This window comes from Heliconius melpomene, chromosome 16 (genome assembly GCF_056956725.1).
Source record: "Heliconius melpomene rosina isolate 202511_hmr_F chromosome 16, ASM5695672v1, whole genome shotgun sequence".
Classification (NCBI taxonomy): domain Eukaryota; kingdom Metazoa; phylum Arthropoda; class Insecta; order Lepidoptera; family Nymphalidae; genus Heliconius; species Heliconius melpomene.
The window spans coordinates 8682959-8706446 of record NC_140404.1 but is presented as its reverse complement, the minus strand read 5'-3'; the positions used below and the strand labels follow the sequence as shown (position 1 = coordinate 8706446).

The 23488-nt window shown below is 30.1% G+C and overlaps 7 protein-coding genes across 8 annotated transcripts; 2 read left to right on the top strand and 5 right to left on the bottom strand.

Annotated features, from left to right (window-relative positions):
- Positions 1-238: 238 nt before the first annotated feature.
- Positions 239-1942, top strand: LOC146530946 (general odorant-binding protein 19d-like). The gene is made up of 5 exons (XM_085199052.1): positions 239-303; positions 738-914; positions 1116-1230; positions 1583-1668; positions 1814-1942. Exons 1-5 carry the CDS (start codon positions 250-252, stop codon positions 1829-1831), a joined length of 450 nt encoding a protein of 149 aa, XP_085055178.1. The 5' UTR covers positions 239-249; the 3' UTR covers positions 1832-1942.
- A 236-nt stretch (positions 1943-2178) lies between these two features.
- LOC146530945 (uncharacterized) lies at positions 2179-4610 on the bottom strand. The gene is made up of 5 exons (XM_085199050.1): positions 4531-4610; positions 3938-4111; positions 2945-3059; positions 2515-2600; positions 2179-2314 (listed from the first exon to the last, which is right to left on the bottom strand). Exons 1-5 carry the CDS (start codon positions 4591-4593, stop codon positions 2297-2299), a joined length of 456 nt encoding a protein of 151 aa, XP_085055176.1. The 5' UTR covers positions 4594-4610; the 3' UTR covers positions 2179-2296.
- Positions 4611-6857: 2247 nt separating this feature from the next.
- Positions 6858-9097, bottom strand: LOC146530944 (uncharacterized). The gene is made up of 5 exons (XM_085199049.1): positions 8954-9097; positions 7954-8127; positions 7578-7692; positions 7370-7455; positions 6858-6977 (listed from the first exon to the last, which is right to left on the bottom strand). The coding sequence occupies exons 1-5, from the start codon at positions 9017-9019 to the stop codon at positions 6960-6962; spliced, it is 459 nt and encodes a 152-aa protein (XP_085055175.1). The 5' UTR covers positions 9020-9097; the 3' UTR covers positions 6858-6959.
- Positions 9098-11917: 2820 nt separating this feature from the next.
- Positions 11918-14898, bottom strand: LOC146530943 (general odorant-binding protein 72-like). The gene is made up of 5 exons (XM_085198818.1): positions 14273-14898; positions 12968-13043; positions 12631-12719; positions 12276-12387; positions 11918-12027 (listed from the first exon to the last, which is right to left on the bottom strand). The coding sequence occupies exons 1-5, from the start codon at positions 14333-14335 to the stop codon at positions 11939-11941; spliced, it is 429 nt and encodes a 142-aa protein (XP_085054944.1). The 5' UTR covers positions 14336-14898; the 3' UTR covers positions 11918-11938.
- Positions 14899-14912: 14 nt separating this feature from the next.
- Positions 14913-17167, bottom strand: LOC146530942 (general odorant-binding protein 72-like). Of its 2 annotated transcripts, none has more exons than XM_085198820.1 (5): positions 16402-17167; positions 16221-16296; positions 16040-16128; positions 15604-15715; positions 14913-15053 (listed from the first exon to the last, which is right to left on the bottom strand). In XM_085198820.1, the coding sequence occupies exons 1-5, from the start codon at positions 16459-16461 to the stop codon at positions 14965-14967; spliced, it is 426 nt and encodes a 141-aa protein (XP_085054946.1). In that variant the 5' UTR covers positions 16462-17167; the 3' UTR covers positions 14913-14964. The 2 variants fall into 2 exon arrangements, with proteins under 2 accessions (XP_085054946.1, XP_085054947.1); XM_085198821.1 differs by having other exon boundaries at positions 16984-17167.
- Positions 17168-17864: 697 nt separating this feature from the next.
- Positions 17865-19506, bottom strand: LOC146530941 (general odorant-binding protein 72-like). The gene is made up of 4 exons (XM_085198823.1): positions 19390-19506; positions 18631-18719; positions 18313-18424; positions 17865-18009 (listed from the first exon to the last, which is right to left on the bottom strand). Exons 1-4 carry the CDS (start codon positions 19463-19465, stop codon positions 17921-17923), a joined length of 366 nt encoding a protein of 121 aa, XP_085054949.1. The 5' UTR covers positions 19466-19506; the 3' UTR covers positions 17865-17920.
- A 964-nt stretch (positions 19507-20470) lies between these two features.
- LOC146530940 (general odorant-binding protein 72-like) lies at positions 20471-22270 on the top strand. The gene is made up of 5 exons (XM_085198822.1): positions 20471-20590; positions 21030-21105; positions 21607-21695; positions 21985-22096; positions 22182-22270. Exons 1-5 carry the CDS (start codon positions 20534-20536, stop codon positions 22268-22270), a joined length of 423 nt encoding a protein of 140 aa, XP_085054948.1. The 5' UTR covers positions 20471-20533.
- Positions 22271-23488: the final 1218 nt, after the last annotated feature.

Here is a 23488-nt window from a genome sequence, read left to right as displayed (position 1 = left end):
GTCAAATAACATCTTATTTAAAATAATTCCATTATAAAAGATTTAAATATTTCATTAGTTTTGTAATTTTGACAAAAATTGTGACCTTTTTTAATGATAACGCCTAGTCATGTCCCAAAATCATCTCTGCCTAATAATAAAGTCACTATATCATTACCTTAATTAATAGTTTGCTGTGTATATATAGCTGATTTGAATTGAAAATAGCTAACAGAAAATTTTGTGCTCTTAGAAAATACAGTTTTCAAAATGTTCCTGATTTTCTTTTGTTGTATATTTTTCATTAATTCTTGTGGTGTTTTAGTAAGTTATTTATGTTATAAATTATTTTTAATTAATTCTCTTCAGATTGACAGAAGTCTTTTTATAAAAAAAATAATTAGTTTAAAGTTGAGTGAATGTTTACTAAATCCAGTATTATAATTTTACTCCAGAATATAAATAATATTCTTAGCACCTAAAAAGAACTTAAAATTGGTGCTATAAGAACTGGTATCATATAGCTTACCTAGAAATAGAGTTGGAAGAATTACCATCGGTTGTTGCTTATATTTTGAAATTTGAGAATCGAATGATATAAATCGCGATTCATAAAATTCTGTTCTTATTCTTTTTAAATATTTATAAATTAAATATTTACAATAAATAGGGAAATAAACATATTATACATATATACATACCCAAATTGATGTTTTCAAAATATTGTTATTTTGAATACATCAAATTGCTATTGATAGGCCATAACTGATGAACAAAAAGCTATGATCCACGGCCATTTTGAGATGTTGGGAAAAGAATGTATTAAAGATAATCTCATCAGCGCTGATGACATCAAAAATTTGAGAGCCAAAAAGATTCCAACCGGAGAAAATGCTCCCTGCTTTTTAGCTTGTATGTTTAAAAAACTTGGAATTGTAAGTATTTTAATTTTTTTCTTTTGTTTCTGTTATTTTATGCAGTATTCCGTATATAGCAGGGTAGGCACAGGTAACCTAGTGTTAAGACACTCCGTTTCCAACCACCCACTGAATTTTTCAAGTAGAAATTCGTGCTCGAGGAAAACAAAATAATGTTATGTTACTGCTATGGAGATTCTACTACTTTTATTATTCCAGATGGATGATGCTGGCTTGCTTCAAAAAGAAACAGTTTTGGATTTAGCAAGGAAAGTGTTTAATGATGAAGACGAAATAAAACTAATTGGAGATTATCTACATTCTTGCTCTCACAGTAAGTTTATATTTTTATTATTAAAAAAGCTTGTAAAAATTAACATTATTTTCTTACTGACACTATCGTGGCGAAACTCACGCTTGTCACTATGGCTATAATTTCGTCGACGATCCTTACTCAAAGTACAGCACGGTCAAGAAGTCGTGGCCGTTTTTAGGATTTCTCTTATTTTAAGTGAATATTGCGCAAAGGTTCAGAAAACATGGCTTCGTGGCGGCCACGGCTTGGTGACCGTATTGTAATGCATATATTTAAAGAGATAAAAATGGTAAATGGTAAACGACAAATTAAAAGGCTACAATATTTTTATTTGATTTATTTTAAGCATTTCATGTTATGCTTGTTATAGTTAATACCGAAGCAGTTGGTGATGGCGACAAGGGCTGTGATCGTTCCATGATGGCGTATAAATGTATGATCGAAAATGCTTCACAGGTACTATTTACTTTTAATTAAATAATTATAAGTAATTTAATGAAACAATTATAAAATAATTTTGATGTTAAACTAATCCCTAAGTAGCGTATGATGTATATGTTATAAGTATATTTATAAAGTTAAATAATATTTTCTTTTTCAGTTTGGAATAGAAATGTAGTGTTAAGTGCGACGAGATATCCCTTATATGAAATCCAAAAAAATTATGACAATTTAATTAATGTATTAAGTTTAAGACAATTAATAAAAGTTTTCGTTTCGATTGATTTCATTATTTTTTTATTATTTTATAAAATATATGTCTCATTTTAACCTATATAAAAAAATAAAAGTCTGAAGTGTAATAAAAATAACATTATTAATAAGTTATTTTTTCTAATGTTTTTTGTTTTCATTTAAATTCAATTAGTGGAATAACATTATATACCTATATGAATTTTAATATATCAATAAATAACTGTAAATTTTATTAACATACACTCAATCTTTACCAAAATGTATTTATTTTATATGTAATTTATCACATAGATTATAACCGTTTTATTAAAAATAAACTTAATATAAAAATAATAACAACTGGAAAATACTGCCCCAAAGACTCGTATATCGTACACAAATCGATCGCTTAGCGGGTTTTGATGAACTGAAACAAAATTTTAAATCAAGTTATTGTAATAAATTCTTATTAACTAAAACAAAGTTCCTGAGCGTAACTAGAGATATTTTTGGGGAGGAGGGTCTGGACTTAGATATAGTTATAAGCTATATATATAAAGCTAATTAAACATGAACCAACTAATTTTTGGTAGCTTTTTCTTATACATTATTAATATTAAAAATTACCTGCTGTCTGAACGGAAGTAAGCATTCGAATAAAAGCTTGGCTCTATCACAACCCTTTTCACCATCACTCACATCTTCGTCATTTACTGAAATAAATATATAATTAAATAATTAATTGATTTTAAATCATAATATCTATATCTTTCTCAAATATTAAATTAGAAATATAACAATTAGATTTATTAAACTTCGAAGAATATTATCTTTAGCTTACTGTAAGAGCGACTGTAAAAGCGGCAGATTGTGAGTTCGATTCCGACTCGAGGAAATGGAATATTTAAAGTTTTCATTTCTTCCCTCTAGTGTCGAGGGAAAGCGCGGTCTTCCCATTAAGTTTAATATTATTAGTTTTTAATTACTAAAATATAAATATAGAAATATGATTAATTCTTAATAGATAAAAATATATTAAAAAAGACGCTTTAAATACTTGTAGCGCAAGCCTTTATAACAGCTGAAGCTTTCTTTTTATCCTCGTCGTGAACTAATAAGTTCTCACTGAGCTTTTCTGCTTTCTCAACGCTAAACATTCCTTCTTTATTTATCTGAAATTATTATATATAAATAAATTATGATCGCATAAACATAATGTTAGAAACATTATAATGTAAAAAATAATAAATATCTAGGCCAGCTGTGGCACAAAGTGGCACTGTAAACGCTATTGGTTGTGGGTTCGATCCCCACTCGGGGAAATGAAATATTTATTTAATTATTCTTTATCTATTTATTTATTACTTAATTTCACCAACCACATTATATATCTTATCTATATAATACACTAGCGGCCCGCTCGCGGTTTCACCCGCGTAAACTATGTTATTATTAATTTCTGTCTCCATGGCTACGTCCTAGTGACGTCTATGCAAAATTTGAGACTCCTAGCATTTAGTAACGAATGACAAAGACAAATGTCATAAGAAAATGTTAGACGAAGTTTCATACAAACTTTCAACCCCCAAAACAACCCCTTAGAAGTCGAATATTACAAATTCCCGTCTTAGCGAGCACCTACGTCCTATAAATAACTCCTATGCAAAATTTCAGATTCCTAGGACATATAGTTTCTGAGATTTCGTGATGAGTGAGTGACCTTTCGATTTTGTATATATAGATAAAAGGACTTGTCCTCACTGACTGAGGTAAGACGTACACAGCCGTAAATTTGGACAGATGTTTACTTTCGTAATCTGGACATCCACTAAGAAGAGATTTTGAAAAATTTTAACCCTAAGGGGGTGAAATAGGGGTTGAAAGTTTGTATGGAAAAAAAAATTAAATTGGCATCGATTTTTTTAAAATTTGGCGCAAATGCGGCCTTTTCACTACTGACGATTTTTTCCAGGCAAAGCTTAACATAAAAAAAAGATGTAAGGAAAGTGGTTAGCGTACAAATGATATATATATGTTCCTTTATACATACAACATGAATTTTCTTAAAAATGCATCCCATAAAACACGGGTTGATGGAGCCAAACTTTTCATTTTCCTTGGAGGCTTTCAATTCATCTTCAGTTATACCGTACTCGGTACTGCACTGGAGTATGTGGGGTAACATAGTCGCGTAAATTTTGGTCCTCTCCTCATCAGAATAAGCCTGAAAAATAAAGACAATAAAAAACATTTTAGCTCTTTTTAAAAGTAGATGAAAACAAACATTGTTGACGTTGAAAATAAGTAAAAAAAAATTTCAATAAAAAAATAACCAACCAAAAACTGAAAATGAAAAAATATTCCTTATAAATATTACCTTTAATAACTAAGTTCTTAATCTAATGTATTAATATACCTTAAAACATTCTGTAGAAAATTAAGAGTGATTCTCGACCTACTTAGTAAAGATTTACGCATGTTTAAGCATATAAATTCATCGGTTAAAAATGTTAATATATTCATATAGCCTAAGTAATATTTCGTTAATATGACGCTTAAATACTATAGAAGAAGAATATTACTTTATTCAATTTTATTATATGAAGATATACCTACTTAATTTCATAAGAAATATTTACTTACATTAATAGATCCTAAGCTGACACCTACTACCCCAATAACCAGAAATGTACATTTTACAGACATTGTATTTATATTTATCTTAAAATATTATTTCACAAGTCAACACCTTAAGCTTCTTTAGTATATTATGAAACAACTCACCTCATCTTTATTTTATATATCTATGTATAGAAACAAAAAAAAATAATGACTACGCAAAATTTTCTTAAATCTTTATCTAATTTTATATAATAAAAAACATTAAGTTACCGAATACAGATAATATAAAAATAAACAGTAGCCATTTAAATCTTTGTTTGTGTAACTTTTTTCTCTACATTGTGAATTATTGGATAATTGTTAATCTGTTTTTAATTTGCTATAAAATGATACTGTAGTACGTATTTTAAGCATTTTCCGGTAATTTTCATAGCTAATATAAAGCTTGTAAATTGTTATTATAAGTCCTTTATATCTCTTGTTTTTTTTAATGAAAGGCAAGTAATATATACTGTGTATGGTAGTTGTCGACACAGTATGGCTGTAAACATCGCAATATTCACATATGAGTTAAATGATATTTATTATTAAAAGTATATATTTCTCCTTTTAGTAAAGGAAAGTCTATTTGAAATGTTAAATTTCAGCGTCCAGTAACGTTCTTCGTAATCAAAGAATATATCTTTATGTACATAGAATAGATGGACTAATATTAAAAAAACTTTTTGAGATATTCTCTGTATGCAATAAAGAATTTTGTCTATCCATCTATATATCTATATATCATACTATTACGATTATAAGCTTCATAGTCATTTTAGAAACTTACACTTACGAGTATGTTTTACAATCACTCTACGAATTGAATCGAACTTACAACCATTGTAATAACAGTTAAACGCTGTCCTTCTCTACCACGAAAGTTTCTTTCTTAACGATTTTTCTTTGACAATTTAAACTGCCCGCCATACTGAGCAACTTTTGCTAAGGCATCATTCCTTATTTCTTGGTATAATTCTTTACCAGATGAGGCCAGATGTGGCGCAGGGGCACGAATTGTGACGGTAAACGCGACTGGTTGTGGGTTCGATCTTCACTCGAGGAAATTAAATATTTATTTAAATGCATTATAATGTAATATATGTAGTGCTCGAATCGTCGGGTTTTAATAATTTCATTTAAAATGTGTAATTTTTCTTTTATAACTCTCTCTCTCTTTCCGCGTAGCAAGGTGGACAGGATAGTAAAGTATACAAACCCAATGTCAGACCTCTTTGTTCTTTACATTCTGTATAGTAAATTATTTAAATATAATCATTCTCCTGAGTGGGAATCGAATCCAGACCTCGGCGATATGTTAAAAATTTATAAATATCTTTATTATCTTAAGCATTTTAATTGTCGTTTACAAAACATAGATGAATACAAAAATCTAATAATATTTAATTCATTGTTAACGTGTGCTTGAAATTTTACTTCCAAAAACACTATAATTTTCCTTAAAATTTAGGTACAATCAAGACGCTAGAAACATTGTGTATTTTACAAAAACCATTTCAAACTTTACCTTTGAATCCTTAACAACTTCACAACGTAAACCTTAATTTACATGCATGAAATTTAGAACATTTGTAAGCCCTATACTTAGTTGTGTCTATAAAATTTCAATAATTTAACTCAAACTGCTACTATGCGGTACGTTTGTTTGTATTTGATGGTCTGTGAGGACTTCAGTGCCTATTCGATTCACCCACTTTTACGTTCAGCTATTTTCAGTGGTTCAGCACCACTAAAAAGGAATTTAGGATTTAGCAATTTCATTTGAGTTTTCTTTTTATTTTGTTTAATTATATCGATTTCTATATACACGCGATGTATGTCGATTCAAATTTCACCTGAAGAAGTTTTATTTTACAGAATAGACAAGGAAAACGAGCTAAGTAATCACCATCGGCGATAGCCCCGTGTAACTAGTGGAGCTTAAGGTGCGTGGGCGGTGGAGATAGACGTGCTTTTCGTCGCGGCCCATATTTTAACGACTAAAGTGTGTGGCATGTGGAAGGTTGTTCCTGCAAAACCGTATAATATTGAAGAGCCAAGCATCCAGATGGTGTAGATGATACTAATTTAGAATCTTAGAAGCTTCTTTAGACAGACAAAAAAAATCTGCTTAATTTTTATTTTTTTATTTTCCAGACACATTTCTGGAATTTCTACAGACTCTTGATTTGAAAGTACGTCAGAAACTTACTTTGAATCAAAACTATTATACATTTATATTAATTACTCAATATAACGTTCATTTCGTAAAATTAACAGAAATTAACACATAATTAAAAGACCTTGCATAAATTATACTGGCTTTATTGTAGTAACTATAACATTGAATTGGAATAACAAAAGAACATCGTATAGGAAGAGATGCCGAAGTTTTTTTTTTTCTATTTTTCTTAACGGGATTTGAGAAACTGAAACAAAAGATAATATAATTATTTAACAGACTAAAATTTTATAATTATTTTTTTGTATTTAGTAATTTCTATTCTAGTTTTTTCTACACTTATAGAAAAGTTCTATTCTATTTTTATATACTTTACTTCTAACCACCGTTTATACCGCATTTGGCAGTGTAGATAGTAAAAGGCTAGTGTTTACATTTTATTCTCCATTTTCCTTCTAAATTCGAGACACTCCACATGTAGTGGCGGAGCTCAACGCCACTATTTCTTTAACTAGAGGGAAATATGTTAATAATTAATCTCCTCGAGTGAGGATCGAACCCATAACCACCAGGCTTACATTCAGGCGTCCTTCAGCGGCTACTATAGATTATAAGTATTATAACAATATTATACTTTACCTGTCCTTTGAAGGGAAGTAGGCAGTCGAATAAAAGCTTGCTCCGGTCACAACCCTTCTCTGCATCGCTCACATCTTTCTCGTTTACTAAAAAATAACACATTAATATTAGTGAGTATTACACTCACATTATCATATATTAAGAAAATAAAGTATTTGTAGAAACCAAAATAATTTTAGTTATTTTTAAATTATAAAATATTTCTCACCTGACGCGCAAGTCTTGATAATTTCAGTAGCCTTTTGTTGGTCATCAGTTTCAGCTAGGAATTTCTGGCTTAGCTCTCCTGCTTTGTCTACGTCGAATAAGCCTTTGTCGTTTATCTAAAAAAAAATGACAATATCTTGTGTTGTATTATATTAAATGTTAAACAAAAATAAATTAAATTAGCTTCAATTTGTATCTCGCACGCAAGGTAGGCAGAGAAAACCTAGTGCTAAGACACTCTGTTACCCATTTTCTAGCGAATTATCTCGCGGCGTTGTGTTCCACAAGCAGCCTGGCCTCATACTAAATGTTTTAAATAATAATAAAGAAGGTACCATTGTTAACTACATTACTATAAATACATTTTATTTACGTACCACATCAATTTTTTTAAACACGCATGCCATGAGACAGGGGTTTATTGAACCAATTGAACCAGATTCCTTAGCAGCTTTTAGGTCATCTTCTGTCAGGCCGTAGTCCTTGCTACACTCTAAGACTAAGGGTAGCATTCCAGCATAAATTTTGTTTCTTTCTTCATCAGAGAAAGCCTGGAAACAGAAAATTATTGCTAAATTATCCTAGATGTCTTATTATTATGCAAGGATCACCTTTTATAGGAACTTTATATTTTAAATTTTCAAATCACCTTCATCCTGCATCCCGCGTACAGTAAAGTAAGCAGAGGAAACCTAGTGTTAAGATACTCCGTTCCCCACTTTCCAACGAATTTTTCGAGGCATTGCGTGTTGAGTGGCGTAACTCAACGCCGGGCTAAGCGGGTTTTATTTTGTATGAATCATAGATAGCTTTATACGGTTATTATAGAATCAATGCAAATGCAAATAACTATAGCGCTTGATAGATAAGTGTTAATAAATATAAACATAAATACAAATATTTATTTATTATATATTTATTAATATACATGAAATAAGGAAATGAATAACAAGCGCTTAGCAATGTCTGTTAAAATCAAAGACAATAATATTAAAAAAGAGCAGTTAAACGTTTAAATATCTTATTTTAAATTGAGTAATATGATGATATCAATGAGTCTTATGGCGTTTTTTTGGAACATATCTTCTATTTTTAATATGGTAGTGATTGTGGAAAATAGAGAACTTTTTTTTTTTATTAATTCGTGGCCTGGCAAAGACAACCAGGACTTTTACCTGGCGGTAAAAAATATCTAGATGATACAAAAGGCAACGCAATGAAACCTTTTTGGGAAATAGAAAACAATAGACAACTAATACGAAACATAGGAAGACATTTTTAGGGATTTATTTATATTAATAGTTGTAATAAAACGACTCTTGTTATAAATTACTTAGAATATTAAAAATTATATATTTCAACTCTATACCAACTTACACTGACAGATCCTAAGCTTACAGCTAATACGCCAAAAACTAAAAACACTAATTGTAAAGACGTCATATTTATGTTTGATATAAATATAAATGTCCTAATAAAGGTGTTCCAACTGCAGTCTTCCTTAATACTAGTTGCTCTGAGGAAGCTAATCCTTTATATATCAAAGAGACATGGTCAATCAGTATTTTTTTTCTAAGATGTTTATCTAAATACAAGCTGGCGTCATATCAGCACTTAGAACCAACGTAAAAACTGGTTCTCTTGTGTTACATATATGTATATTTATATGCATTATTATATATAATCAATTTTAATCCCTTTGTTTTATGCGTCATGGAAATTATTATATAACCTGTTACTGATTAATTGTAACTAATCTTTAGTTGCTATCATAGCTATTTTTATTTTTTTTTACAATTTTACAAAGTTTATATGTTTTTTCGTTTAGGTTAAAATATTTTTAGAGAAAAGGAATGAAAATATAATTAAATACATATATTTATCTAATATATATAATATTAGTTAGATTTATTATTTGGTTTATGTGCATTAATTTCATAACCTTTTAATAAAGTTTTATTACAGCGTCTTTATTTAGTGATTAGGTACTAGACAAGTAGTGTTGTATAATGCCTAACACACGCAAAAATGTAGTTTTTCTATAGTCTAACACGTATAAATGCAATTTTGTATAAAAATCCTGGTCTCGAAGGAATTTATGCATTTATCAAAGGCATCGGACAAACTGTCTGAAGAGCTTTCTGCAGAAATGATGACAAATTTCAAATTCTGTCCGGTAACGACAGTTTACATTTAAAGGTCATTTTCAGCTTTAAAATTAATATTAAGTGGGTTAATACAGAAAATCTCGAATAATATGTGTTTGCTTATTGTAACAAGCTAACACATATTATTATAATAAATAAGTATAATTCCTATAATTTATCGTTTATTATATGTTAATGTCACTATAATTCTAATATTAATATACTGTGGAAATAAACGTAAATTCTAATAGTAAACATTCTTTTAATTGTGCATATTTTGCCCCTTTTTAGTGCATATTTGCATGCATATTTTGGCATTTTGATAGTGCATATAATCCGATGTCTAGTAATTACACTCTTATTAATAATAACATTTTCAAGTGAGCATAACTCTATATTTGCCTTCACAAAGCAAAGGTATGATTAATATTTATAATATCTAACCGGTATTTTTCCATATTGAATCAGCTTATTATAGATTACTGGAAGCAGTGAGAAAATAATAAATAATGTGAACTATGAACAGAATAATGCAATATACTTTAAAGGATGCAAATGTGATCTACAGTATTTATATATTGCATTAGTAACTAAATTAGGTATAAAAAAGGATATTTCTCGGCTTTATAGAATTACTATTAACAACGTCCACTGTATAGAACACATCACTAAGGCTAATGATTAAAAGTAAATTATTTATTATAACATATTAATGCATTAACGATTTTCATACAAAATGCAGGAAAACAATGCATAAATGCTCTTATATTTTAATTGTGTTGACTTAGAAGCTTGATTTTTATCAAATCAATTTTGTCAGACCGAGACCTAAATATTTGATATAAGTTTCAGTTTAATATCTTCACGCGATCTCGAGATAATGGTCTTTACAGACGGACAGACAAATAACAAAGTGATCCTATAAGGGTTTTTTTTCCCTTTTGAGGTACGGAACCCTAAAAATTAAACCATCATCAAATTTTCAGGGAACAATAAATAAAAGTAGTGTTTTAAAGCGAAGTAAAATTTCTTGGGCGGTAATTTAGAAAATATAGATAGATATTACCAAGAGCTGTAGGAGTTCTTATATATAAAAAAAAACGTTTAACCAGATAACCTAGACCTTGATATAATTGGTGGCTATTCAGACACTGAGCAATTACACGTAAGTAAGCTAGCAAAGGAAACATGACGTTGCATTATAAAAAAATTAAAGTACGTTAAATCCTGCTTTTTGCTCATTATTGTTCAACCTTCAACGTTTGTCACGATGACTTTCCAAAAACAAAGTGTTTGTTTGGTAAAACTAATTAACCCGGCGTCAGCGGGGTTGGATCTAATGGGCCCATCCCCGCTGATCCAAATCCAACCTCGCTGACGCAGGGTTAATTTGTCACATTTTATTTCGTTTAGGGTTCAGTTTTTATGTTACAGTGCCTTTCTTGTCAGTAGCAGAAGCTGTTAAGTTCTTCTAAGCGCCGAATTTTATTCGTCCAACAGCGGCAGTGGGAGCTATATGAGTAAAAAAATGATAAGAGTAGTGTAATCATTTCTCGCCATTCTGGAGCATTGCTTTAATTATGTACCGTGGCTTTTTAAATTTTTTAGTGATTGTTTATAATTTAAAAAAATCAGCTACTATCTAATTCCTCCGAGTGGGGATCGAACCCACAACCGTCGCGTTACAGTCACACTAGCTTATAATTAATGTGGCTAATATATAGTTTGTATGTATTTTGTTTTTTTTTGTAGGTGTTACTATCGAGGCAAAACGCGGTGTTGAGTTCCGCCACTTGACACGCAATGCCTCCAAAATGCGGCGGTTCCCTCTGTCTACCCTGCTGTGTGGGGGATACAGCGTGAAGGTGACAAAAAAACCAAAACGGTTTGTAACACCCACTCCGCTGTCCGTGTAACAGTTTTCCCTCCCCATGACTGCGGGTTAAAAAGTTTCATCAATGAAAAAAGGTAATATTGCTAAAAATTATATATTTATCAAATAAATAATTATAAACATATAAACTGTATAAAGCATTTTTGTTTCCTAAAATTATGAACATTTTTGGCAGTTTCTGCCTATCTACTAAAAAGTAAATAAGTATAATATATATACTACAATACTGCCAAGAGTTCTGTAGGTTTAGGGATATATTATTATTCTGATGTTTGTAATATTTTACATTTATTGTTTTGTTTAAAATTTAATTACGTAAATTCATGCAAAGAAAAAATTCTTAGGATTGTCTTCATAGAGACATTTCGCAGTCCAGAACGATGCTTCACACAGATCCTTATATTTTTTTGCTGAAATTAAAATATATGTTATATATACATGAAATTATTTCAGTAAATATATAATATGGGGAACGGCGTGTCTTAACCAGGTTTCCTCTATCTACCCTGCTGTGTGCGGGATACGGCGTGAAGCAGATTTTTTTTAAAATATATTTTTTATTATAAAAATATATAATGAAATATTCTAATAATTAAATAAATTAATAAAAGATATATTACAAAAATATATGATTAGTCAAAGCACAAAAAGTACTTACAAACATCCTTACAATTTTCAATCGATGCTTTTGTGGCATCTTTCATTTCCGGTGGAAACATCATGTCGACCTGTTTTATTGAAGCTTCAACATTTAATTTATTGTTTTTGACCTGAAAGAAAGCAATTTTATATATGTAAATGTATGTACATAACACTAGGTTCCCTCTGCCTACCCTGCTGTGTGCAGGATACAGCGTGAAGCTGAACATATGTGTATATACATGTCAATGTAATGTAAAATTTTAGAAATTGTAAAGTTAAATAAGCAACTACGTTAAAAAATAACGGAAATAGAAATATGCCTAAAAATATTGAAAATTTTAAAATAAAAATAGATAGGTAGTATTACATACCAGTTGTGACATTTGATAAATACATGCAATATAACACATGACTTTCTGATCTTCAATGAATTTTCCTTTCTCTATATCTCCAACTAGATCTGTATAGCAAAATAATAATTAGATACATTTCTCAATTGCCTATATACTGTACAGTACACCCGAAGAATCGTGGCCGCCGTGAATCAGCTGGGTGTGAGATGGCTACGCAGATTTTAGAATTTTAGAATATTTCGTATTTTATTTTCTTCCCGAGTGAAATATGCGCAAAACATCAGAAAATCTAACTGCAAGGCGGCCAAAACACGTCGACAGTACTGTAGTCTGTATTAAAAATTCAACAGCATACCTTCAGTTACGTCATTTTTGGCCATGCAGTTTTTCTTTAACAATTTTGATGAATTTTTTAATTGCTGCCTAGTCATCTAAAATTCAAGAATTATTTTATTTTTAGGAAATTTCCACTACAAGAAAATTCGTTGGTGAATTGCAACCGCTTCTCCGCTCTGGGGGTAGTTGCTGGCACAATAGACTCGGAGTGGAACCGTATCAAAATGGTCTATCATGAAACCAGCTCCGATGTCTTAGGACATCAAAATCAAAAGCCCGATGAGTGGATAGCGCAGCCAACTTATGACCTCATTGAGACTCCTTTCCTCGACCTTCATCTAAAAATTCTGTAGATACGCAGCGATAAGAAACATGTCAACCTCCGAATACAGTATCGTCAATTGCGCACACGAATCTAAAAGATAGATAAAGATGCTAGAGCACTACATGCTGCCGATACTGGCAATCTAAGAGAGCTGTATAACACGACAAAATATCTGGGTGGAAGCCGTGGTTATAGTAAAATCCTTTACGAAACACGCAATGAAAACTGATCACGACACCTGTGGAAAGACTCAAACGATGGTAGGAGCACTTCGATGAGGTGTTCCGCATTTCGACTCAACTATTAGACATTGACACGTCCCCACCAAGCAGAGAAGAAGAAGCAGAGAAGAAGAAGCAATGAAAGACATAGGCTCTCTGCCCTCTGCCCCATCTAGGGGACACAGGACAATCAGGTAGTCATCTAAAATTTCATAGAGAAGAAGACACTTAGTTTTTTTTATTATTTTAGAACAAATATATCTGATATTCAAATAATATTCATCGCACCCTATGTAACTATGTAATCTTCTTAATTTTAATAATCTTTATTTAATTATAACTAACTAATGGTGGAAAAACCAAAATAATATGAACTGGTTTAATTAAAAGTGCACTATAGATATGTGTTGTATATTTCAAAATTATAGAATCGAAGTATAATTAAGTATAACATAAATGTGCAGGTAGGAAATAATAGTTATTTACCGGCGCGTGACGCTCGCAGTGAATTAGGTATAATCAAAGTAATCATTTTAATCACATGTAGTTTGGGCTGACTTTTGAGAATTTCATATCAACATATTTATATAGAGATATTAGTGTGTCATCACTACATAATGCATATTGCATTAACTAAGATAAAATAGTAAAATTTGAACTAAGGCTCCAATAAGATTAGAACTTTCGAGAATCCTATAAATAAATATCAGGCTATATTTGAACTCGTACAATAAAATGACTTTGTAATGGTGTTGCTATATATGAAATTAATACTTACAGCGTCTGTGTTGCCACCAAACATGAGAAAAATAAACAAAAGCGATATTTCTTTTTGATCCATGTTTATTAAGATGACACAACTGATCTATTGGTAAGAAGGTATAATAAACAATCAGTTTGTTTGCATTCTCTCTGTTATAAAGGCAAATTAATTATAGAATGGACAGTAAATATGCAGTTTGCAAAATAAATAGTTACATGCTTTTATTTAATTTCTTAGTTGATTAGTGAGTGAGCCAGAAATGATTGTTTATGTTATTTTTCTTTTAATCTATTTTGAACTAATATTTTTTTTATTTAATATTTGTTTCAAAATATGAGATAAAATAAATCTTTTATACTAATATTACTTGGAGATATAATCAATCTATACAAGTAGTACACAAAACTTTTTTAGAAAACGTAACGTTTCCAAGAAGCGGGGGTTCAAATCCCGCTACATTATTTTCTTATACGTTTTCTAGCCAATTTTTCTTTCCTAAGTGTAGAATAAAATTTTATTCCACAGCCTAATGGAATCCTATTTGGATAACATTAAAGTCATCATAATGCTGCAAAAAATTCAAAGTATAGGTTCGAGATTGGCAAAATAAAAACGATGTAATTTTTTGACAATTTTATATATAATTAATTTATTTAATTTCGTAATTTTAGAACTTCTTTTATATTTTTAAAATTCATAATGATCAGTCAAGGAAAGATGAAGTTAGCTGGATTATCCTCGTACAAGCACTTAACCGAATAAAAAATTCCCTCACATTCGTCTTCATAATTGTATTCTGAAAGAAAAAATAAAATTGCCTATACAAATAATAACAAAAAAATATATATAGAATAGACCTAAAAGTATTTTCTCCATATCTTTGGTACCACTTCACGAGAAGACATCATGCTGTTCTTTTTTTAAGCTTCACCCTGTATCCATATACCAGGTTAGACATATAAACAGAGGGAATATGGAAACCTAGTGTTAAGATACTCCGTTCCCATTAAGACACTTCAGTTTCCCGATTTCCGCCAAATTATGCGCTTTTATAAATAGCGTAGCATGTTTAAAAACATAAAATTAATTATTACAATTAATATTATTTGACAATTAACAATTTATTATTTAAGCAATTAATTTAATTATTTAATTCTTATGTGGGATTGCTAATATTTTCTATATGAATGTCATAAGTCAAATGGATAAAGCAAAATATTAGTGATGCGCTAGAATTATAAAATATCGTAATTTAGAGTGAAATCGATTTACGTGGATTACAATTCGAGTTAACTCGAATCGAATTCCAAGTTAGTTCGTCTATTAAATAATATGTAAACACTTACGAACAGGAATACATTTAACGGTTGAAAGTTTTACTGCTTCTCTTATTTCAGCCGGATAGAGAACGTCAATTTGCTTAGAAACTAAATCTTTATCTAGTCTTTTATTTTTAACCTGAAATATATAAAAAATATATTATTATAATAAATATATTGGACAATATATTTGTAAAAGTATCGTCAAGACATGCGAATTCCATTCTTGCCAACAAATTCCAGATTTTATACAGAACTAGTCGCTGTCGGCAAATTCCTTTAGATGGATTCTATGAACCTTGCCATTGTACCAAACTTTACCACCGCTGTCATTGAACATGCAGCAGGTAAGAATAGAGACGCTTCTTTCTAAATCCATTAGAATTTGGGATATTGCGTGTTGAGTAGCGTAACTCAACTACGCGGTATGTATAACCGGAACAAGAAATACTATTTTACTTACGACTTGAGCTGTTTTGTAAACACACGCTATGTAACACATAACATCATGGTCCTCTACGAATACTCCTTGTTCAATTTGTCCAACTTTTTCTAAAATATACACATAAAAATATATGAAAAGTCTAATAATTTTGGAAATAATTAAGATGTAATATAAAATAATGAAAAAAGTATTTATTTACCGTCAGTGACTCTATGCTTTGGCATACATTGATTCTTCATTATTGTCAGAGTTTTCTTCAGTTGAGGCCTAGTCATCTATGAGTTAAAGATTGATAGTAAATATTTTTTTTTACATTAATATTGATAAAAAATTAATAATATAAATTTTTAAATTATTTTATGTTTCTAAATAGAACTTACCCCAGTAACAATATCGAAGCTCATAACAATCACTAACAATAACATTAAGCAATAGTTCATTTTAACATCGATTTAAATTTCCACTAATTTGTCCAAAAAATAATTTGTGAATGAAAAGATTTGAAACGCAAAACACATTTTAAAAAATTGTCTATAATTTAAATAAACGTCCAAAAATTTTAAATTGGCAACGTAATTAAGTTACCCCTAAATTAACTGAGATAATTACATAATATTTGCGACAAAACGTTTAGGGTCTTTCAACGCATTTTTTTCTTTATAAGACCCAAAACACACTTTGAAAACTTTAAAGATTAGTTGTTTTTATATTTTTTGTAAGTTACTAACCAAATCAAATCAACTTCACGCTGTATCCCGCACACAGCAGGGTAGTCAGAGGGAACCTAGTGTTAAGACACTCCGTTCCCCACTTTCTGCCGAATTCTGGAGGCGTTGCGTGTTGAGTGGCGAAACTCACTTCCGCTCTTTGTCTCGAAATTTACTATATTATATAATTCTAAATACCTATGTATTCAGTGTTATTGTTCAAGATATTAATTGTATACTGTAATAAATGCTGACCTTATAACTTGACAATGTAATGCAACTAAATGTCTTTATTAGAATAACAATTATTCCTTAGGTACATAATGGAATGGTTGTACGTTTATCTATCCTATATAAAAAAAATAAAAAAATATGAAAAACAATGTTTTAAAATAACTAATCGAATATGAATCTATGATTTTTTTTTATTTTTGTCTGTCTGTTTGTCTATTTGTACACGTACTTTTTTATTGTGTAGCTATACTACTGGGCAAGATCTAGGATTTATTTGATTTTGAAGACTTCCCTATCTGATGCAGAACTGTAACGATCCAGCTAAACTATAAGAAATAATGAAATGTGACCTTATCAAAAGTTCTTAAGCGTACCGTTCAAACCAATTTTAACTTTAAATTTCGCTTCATTTCTTTCGCTGTGACGTCAGTTGGTGTTGTTAAAAATTCACATTCACACATTCATATTTCAGCGATCTGTTGATACTTCGTTTACAAAACTATTTACTAATCTAATGTGTTGTGTATATATTGTAAATATGTGTTTGTTTTGTTTTGAAGTGAAGGCTGTACTTACACTGTATCTCTTTTTTTACATATATTCTATAATTATGTATATTTATCTTTTTTATTACCAATTTCCTTCGTGTGTTTTCCATACAATGTGACATTGGCGAAATAAATTGTGCTCAACTGGCACGCTCGAAACGCGATATATCAATTCAATTCAATTCAATTACAAAACCATATAACGTCATAAAATGGCGGTTGCTGTTTCACATATTCAAAAATACAGATAAATAATTTAGAAGTTTTGATTTAATTTTTAAAATTAATGAATAAAAAATTATAAAAAATCATAAATGAATTGTAATATTTGGTATTACAAATAAATCAACATAATATATTTATATATACAACATATATTTAATTGGTGATGAAATTTTATTTCATACAAACTAAGGAAACACAAAGTTGTTCGGATCAAAATCGTACATACACTTGGCTGTCCAATATGATACTTCACATATATCTTTATATTTCTTGCCTAAAACGAAAAAAGAAACAGCTTTTGTAATTTTATATGTATATAAGATATGTATAAATATCTATAAAATTATCAATTCTGATATATTTATAATAACTGAAAGGAAATTAAATATTTAATATTTTTCTGTCCTCGTTTTAGTATCGAGGCGAACCGCGCTGCAGAATTCGGCGGAAAGTGGGGTACGGAGTGTATTAACACTAGGTTCCTACTGTTCCTCTAGGCTCTGATGCTGATGAATGAAATAAATAACGGAAATACTATTAGCACTTAAGATATCATTGTTATGGCCTCAAATCTTACTTATATCCTTGCAGTGTTCTACTGCGGCTTTAACAGCATCCTTCATATCAGGCGGAAACATCAGGTCAACTTGTTTAATAGTTGCCTCGTAATTTAATTTGTTGTTTTTTACCTTAAATATGAAAAATACAATTCTATTAGACTTTTGGCCTTAAGTGTGATTAACATCCATACGTTTAGATTAAGATCTGTATGTATAAAAAAAATACAAAACAGTAATAAAAGCTACAATAAATTGCACTGAAAAGGATTTTTAATTAACACTCATAATCTGTTTTGCTACAAAAAAAAAGTAATAAAAAAGTTATTAATACTTACAACTTGCGTCATTGTATATACACATGCAATATAGCACATTACGTTCCTCTCTTCTAGAAATTTCCCTTGCTCTATTTGCCCAATTTGATCTGTATTATTACAAAATAAATATTATTTAATATGCTTTATTACACGAACGATTTACATTTCAACGAGGCCAATCTTCGCGCATTTAGGGGTTGGGGGTTCATTCGCTTTGGTGTCGAGGCTAAGTGCGACGTTGAATTCCGCCACTCAAGTCGTAATGCGTCCAGAATTTAAAACTTGCACCACGACTGGCCTAGAATAGTTAAGAATGTCAGTAATTTGAATAATTGTAAATATGCGTGAACATTCAATACTTAGAGAACCGTAAATGGGATCAAAGAATAATTACTGTTTTATAATTGTTAATTAAATCAATTACTAAACTACTAATTAGTAAACCTCTAAGTTAACTACGTTGCTGTAGAAACCATGAAAACACTGTAAAAAACTATACATAAAAAATACGGTTTCTAAAATAATATTTTCTACTATAAAATTGATATGAGTAAATTGTAAACACGACAGGTTTTGGGTTCGATTCCCACTCGAAGAAATGAATTATTTAATATTTTCATGTTTTCGCTCTGGTCTCAAGGAAAGGCGGCGTTGAGTTCCGCCACTCAACACGTGATGCCTTCAGACGTCGGCGGAAAATGGGGAACGGAGTTCTTAACGCTAGATTCTCTCTAAAAAACACAATTGTATAGTATATATTTAATTTGTACCATTCACCTTCAGTTACATCATTCTTTGGCATACAGGATTTCTTCATCAGTTTCCCAGAATTCTTAAGCTGTTGCCTTGTCATCTATATCACGGCAAAGTACAAAGTTTATATGTCATTTATAGTTATCGTTAGAGATAAAGTGATATTTAATAGGTGTCATTAAACGTTGCTATCATTAACACAGACCTTCTATTTTCTAATTATATTAAAGCTATTGTTTATTATTAAAATATAATTTATATTGCACCTTAAGAATTTATATTAATTTAATCACGTACATTAACGTATACGTGTTCCTGAGATTTTTGTAATTATCTCGAATATATAGAACGATTTTGTTTAATATGATTAAGGCGACGGTTGTGAGTTTGATTCGTACTCGAGGGAATGAAATATTTCATATTTGCATTTCTCCGCTCTGGTGTCGAGGCAAAGCGCGGCGTTTATTTCCGCCACTCAACAGGTAATGCCTCCAGATTGCGGCGGCACGTGGATCGGAAGTGTCTTAATGGAGACCGAAGTGTCTTAACACTGGTTCTCTCTCTAAAGCTAAAAAAGACATATTATATGATCATAATTTTTCGAATAAACGAACACTTTTCTGAAGCATATTGAAAGATACTAAGAAATAATGCTGAGAGGGACACTCGTTATTTATATAAGAACGTTTTACTTAACATGATTGATTGATAACAGACATATCCTCTTATTACTGTCAAGCAAATCTAAAAGTGCAACTCCTATTAAAAGGTACAATAATAAGATTATAATTAACAAACGCACAATTTTCAATATGGAGGGTAGATAGGGGTTAATGGGGTATTCAAGTTAAAATATGGGGGTCGATAGGGGTTATTATTTTTAATTTAACATTTATAACATTACTAAAATCTGGTGATAAGCATCATACAATTTCGTTATAACATATTTTGAAATTGAAATCTAAAATTAATTTTAAAAAGCTTAGTTTTAAAAACACAGTATAAATTAAAATTTTATTCAAATTTCAAAAGTCCTATTTCCATATGTAACATGGAGTCTGTATCGACACCATTAATAAGTGACAAATAAAGGACTATCATTAATCAATGAACGCGCGTCATATAAATGAGCTGACAAGATCAAGGACTCCACAAGGGCCAATAAGCCATGTCAGTTTTCATTGTAATTGTAAAATTATTAATGTTAATAGCAGCCAGTGAAGCGGTAAGTTTATATTTTGTTAAAAAAATAGAGACTAAAATATTACATTTAAATATTAACCGATATATTAAAATTGTTTTTATACATGGTTTATAACATTTTTATAACAGAGACGACTAAACATTTTCAAAAAATATAACTGAAAGATGTTAATCAAATCAGCTTCACGCTGATCCCGCATACTCCCGAACTTAGTGTTAAGATACTCCATTCCCCACTTTTCGTCGAATTCAGGAGGTATTGCATATTGAGTGATGGAACTCAACGCCGTAATTGAAATGAAAATATAAATTTAAATAAATATTTCATTTCGATCGAGTGGGGATCGAACCTACTCACGTTCCAGATACACCCTTGGGTGTCACACCCTTTGCAACGACAAAGGAAGTTCGATATGAAACTATGTGGAGTAGGTATACTAATTTTAAATAATATTTCTCAGATGACTATGAAACAAATAAAGAATACTGGAAAAATGATGCGTAAAACTTGTCAACCCAAAAATAATGTTGCAGATGGTAAATGAACTCACTATTTCATTAGTTTTTACATCAAATAATATTAAATAAGAGTAAATAAAAATTATGAGGCCAGCTATGGTACAGGGGCACAAGGATCTGATTGTAAGCACGGCAGGTTGTGAGTTTGATTCCTACTAAATATTTAATATTTTATTTTTTTTCGCTCTGATGTCGAGGAATAGCGTGGCGTTGAATTCCGCCACTCAACACGCAATGTCTCCAGAATTCGTCTAAAAATGGGGAATGGAATTGTCTTAATGATTATTTATTACATAAAAATAATAGAATTTAATCGAACAATAATCAATTACATACTAATATACGTATGAATGATAAACAATTACTTATCTATTAAAAAAATATTGTAGTTACATCGGAAAATAATATTTTATACACTTAAATTATACAAAGAAAAGTTATTTTTTAATAAATTATTTAATAATTTTAATCACATTTATAAATTACCATTTTAATGAATAAAGTAAATTATTTTTTCAGAAAAAATTGACCCATTAAATAAAGGCGAGTTTATTGAGGAAAAAGAAGTGATGTGTTACGTAGCCTGCATTATGAAAATGGCTAATACGGTACATATAAAATAAACTTTAATATAAATATTATAATAACTAATTAAAATATGTTTTTCTATTTAATTGCAAATATTTTTTTTGTTTGGAATTTTTGTTCGTCAAATAGTTAGTATATATAGTATAGTAAATTAGTTTTAATAGCAAAAGCCAAATTTAAAAATGCATCTAAGTATTCTATTAAATAACTTTTGCACCGGTATTACAGGCGATATTTTATATTTTTTTAACTATTATCTTATATCTACGTGAAATATGAATGAATTCAATGTATATATAATTATTACAGATTAAAAACAATAAACTGAATTACGAAGCCGCAATCAAACAGGCTGATATGCTATTTCCAGATGAAATAAAAGAGCCCGCTAAGGAAGCTATAACAGCTTGCAGGAAAGTGGGTAAGAAACGAAAATTTAATAAATAAAATTAATATAAATGAAATTAAGTAAGTTAACTGTAATTATATATTTTCTTCTTTTTCAGTCGACGACTACAAAGATTTATGTGAATCCTCGTTCTACACAACCAAATGTATTTACAATTATAATCCCTCAATTTTTTTCTTTCCTTAATAAAATATTTTATAATTTTATAATAACATTTTATTTATTTATTTATCACCACTGTTTTATAATTAGCAAAACATTAAAGTGTCGCAGATATTTTTTTAGAACTTTTAAAGAAACATTTAAGTCTTCTATGGCTTTTGCGTAGCTTTAACTGAATTCTCCCGTCTCGAATTTTCCAGTGGTTTTTTTTTTCATTTTTTCTGATTTTTCTCCACTCCTATAGGTCTAAGCGTGATGTAATATAGCATACATCTTCCTTCAATAAATAGGCTATCTAACACAATACAATTTTATCAAACCGAACCAATAAATAGTTCCTGAGATTACCACGATCAGCCAAAACGAACTCTCTCTTTTTATATTAGTATAGATATAGATAAGATAAAAATATATTAATATACATATATGTGGTACAAATCTGTAGTAACATTTTATTTAAGTCATTATATCATGAGATATAAATCATATAAAATTGCATAAACGAGTATATAAAATTAAGTTCTAGAAAAAGATAACTATCCATTGGCACAGTTTTTTTCCGCTAGAAACTAATTCATAGTTATTTGGACGTCTTCCTTGTTACGGCAATTAGCTGTATGCAATCTCATTGTTAGAAAAAAACTCGCTCGGAATGCATACAGACATTCTTCTGCACCTTTTTTCCCCTCATACATGTTCCGCATTCAGCATTAAGAGAAATCGAACAAGTTATATATTACACTGTTTACATATAAAATTGTTTCTTTTTGTCTGTCTATTGGCTATTTTGAGGTTAACTTTGAGGCCGTGGCGCAGGGGCACGAGGGTGTGTCTGTAACGTGATGGTCGTGGGTTCTATCCTCACTCGGGGAAATCAATGAAATGAAATTAAAATTAAAAAATGAAATAAATTATTATTTATTAATGGCGAAAAGGCCGGGTGTAGAGTTCCGTCACTCAATACGCAATGCCTCAAAAAATTCAGCAGAAAATTCGGAACGGAGGTACTAGGTTCCCTCTGCCTACTATGATATAGAATGATAATATAGGATATACGGGATACAGCAGCTCTGTTAAAACCAGGTAAAAGCCCAGATGATCCGAAAAGTTTCCGCCCCATATCGCTATTAAGCCATACATTCAAACTTTTTGAGAGGATGCTTTTAAACCGCCTGACGCCTTTACTTGAGAAACACCTAATCCCAGAGCAAGCTGGTTTTCGTCCTGGCAAGTCCTGCACTA

What these genes read in the sequence shown, in the direction of transcription:
- LOC146530946 (XM_085199052.1), top strand. Translation starts at nt 250, where the DNA reads ATGTTCCTGATTTTCTTTTGTTGTATATTTTTCATTAATTCTTGTGGT. An exon ending in TTAATTCTTGTGGTGTTTTA is followed by an intron (nt 304 to 737) that starts GTAAGTTATTTA and finishes TGCTATTGATAG; the next exon opens with GCCATAACTGATGAACAAAA. An exon ending in TCTACATTCTTGCTCTCACA is followed by an intron (nt 1,231 to 1,582) that starts GTAAGTTTATAT and finishes TGCTTGTTATAG; the next exon opens with TTAATACCGAAGCAGTTGGT.
- LOC146530945 (XM_085199050.1), bottom strand. Translation starts at nt 4,593, where the DNA reads ATGTCTGTAAAATGTACATTTCTGGTTATTGGGGTAGTAGGTGTCAGC. An exon ending in TCAGCTTAGGATCTATTAAT is followed by an intron (nt 4,112 to 4,530) that starts GTAAGTAAATAT and finishes TTTATTTTTCAG; the next exon opens with GCTTATTCTGATGAGGAGAG. An exon ending in TATAAAGGCTTGCGCTACAA is followed by an intron (nt 2,601 to 2,944) that starts GTATTTAAAGCG and finishes TATTTATTTCAG; the next exon opens with TAAATGACGAAGATGTGAGT.
- LOC146530944 (XM_085199049.1), bottom strand. Translation starts at nt 9,019, where the DNA reads ATGACGTCTTTACAATTAGTGTTTTTAGTTTTTGGCGTATTAGCTGTA. An exon ending in TGTTTAAAAAAATTGATGTG is followed by an intron (nt 7,693 to 7,953) that starts GTACGTAAATAA and finishes ATTTTTTTTTAG; the next exon opens with ATAAACGACAAAGGCTTATT. An exon ending in TATCAAGACTTGCGCGTCAG is followed by an intron (nt 7,456 to 7,577) that starts GTGAGAAATATT and finishes GTTATTTTTTAG; the next exon opens with TAAACGAGAAAGATGTGAGC.
- LOC146530943 (XM_085198818.1), bottom strand. Translation starts at nt 14,335, where the DNA reads ATGGATCAAAAAGAAATATCGCTTTTGTTTATTTTTCTCATGTTTGGT. An exon ending in TTGGTGGCAACACAGACGCT is followed by an intron (nt 13,044 to 14,272) that starts GTAAGTATTAAT and finishes CTTGAATTTTAG; the next exon opens with ATGACTAGGCAGCAATTAAA. An exon ending in TTTATCAAATGTCACAACTG is followed by an intron (nt 12,388 to 12,630) that starts GTATGTAATACT and finishes GCTTTCTTTCAG; the next exon opens with GTCAAAAACAATAAATTAAA.
- LOC146530942 (XM_085198820.1), bottom strand. Translation starts at nt 16,461, where the DNA reads ATGAACTATTGCTTAATGTTATTGTTAGTGATTGTTATGAGCTTCGAT. An exon ending in AAAGCATAGAGTCACTGACG is followed by an intron (nt 16,129 to 16,220) that starts GTAAATAAATAC and finishes TGTATATTTTAG; the next exon opens with AAAAAGTTGGACAAATTGAA. An exon ending in TTTACAAAACAGCTCAAGTC is followed by an intron (nt 15,716 to 16,039) that starts GTAAGTAAAATA and finishes TATATATTTCAG; the next exon opens with GTTAAAAATAAAAGACTAGA.
- LOC146530941 (XM_085198823.1), bottom strand. Translation starts at nt 19,465, where the DNA reads ATGACAAGGCAACAGCTTAAGAATTCTGGGAAACTGATGAAGAAATCC. An exon ending in AAAGAATGATGTAACTGAAG is followed by an intron (nt 18,720 to 19,389) that starts GTGAATGGTACA and finishes GTAATAATACAG; the next exon opens with ATCAAATTGGGCAAATAGAG. An exon ending in AGAACACTGCAAGGATATAA is followed by an intron (nt 18,010 to 18,312) that starts GTAAGATTTGAG and finishes TTTTCGTTTTAG; the next exon opens with GCAAGAAATATAAAGATATA.
- LOC146530940 (XM_085198822.1), top strand. Translation starts at nt 20,534, where the DNA reads ATGTCAGTTTTCATTGTAATTGTAAAATTATTAATGTTAATAGCAGCC. An exon ending in CAAAAATAATGTTGCAGATG is followed by an intron (nt 21,106 to 21,606) that starts GTAAATGAACTC and finishes TTATTTTTTCAG; the next exon opens with AAAAAATTGACCCATTAAAT. An exon ending in TTATGAAAATGGCTAATACG is followed by an intron (nt 21,696 to 21,984) that starts GTACATATAAAA and finishes TAATTATTACAG; the next exon opens with ATTAAAAACAATAAACTGAA.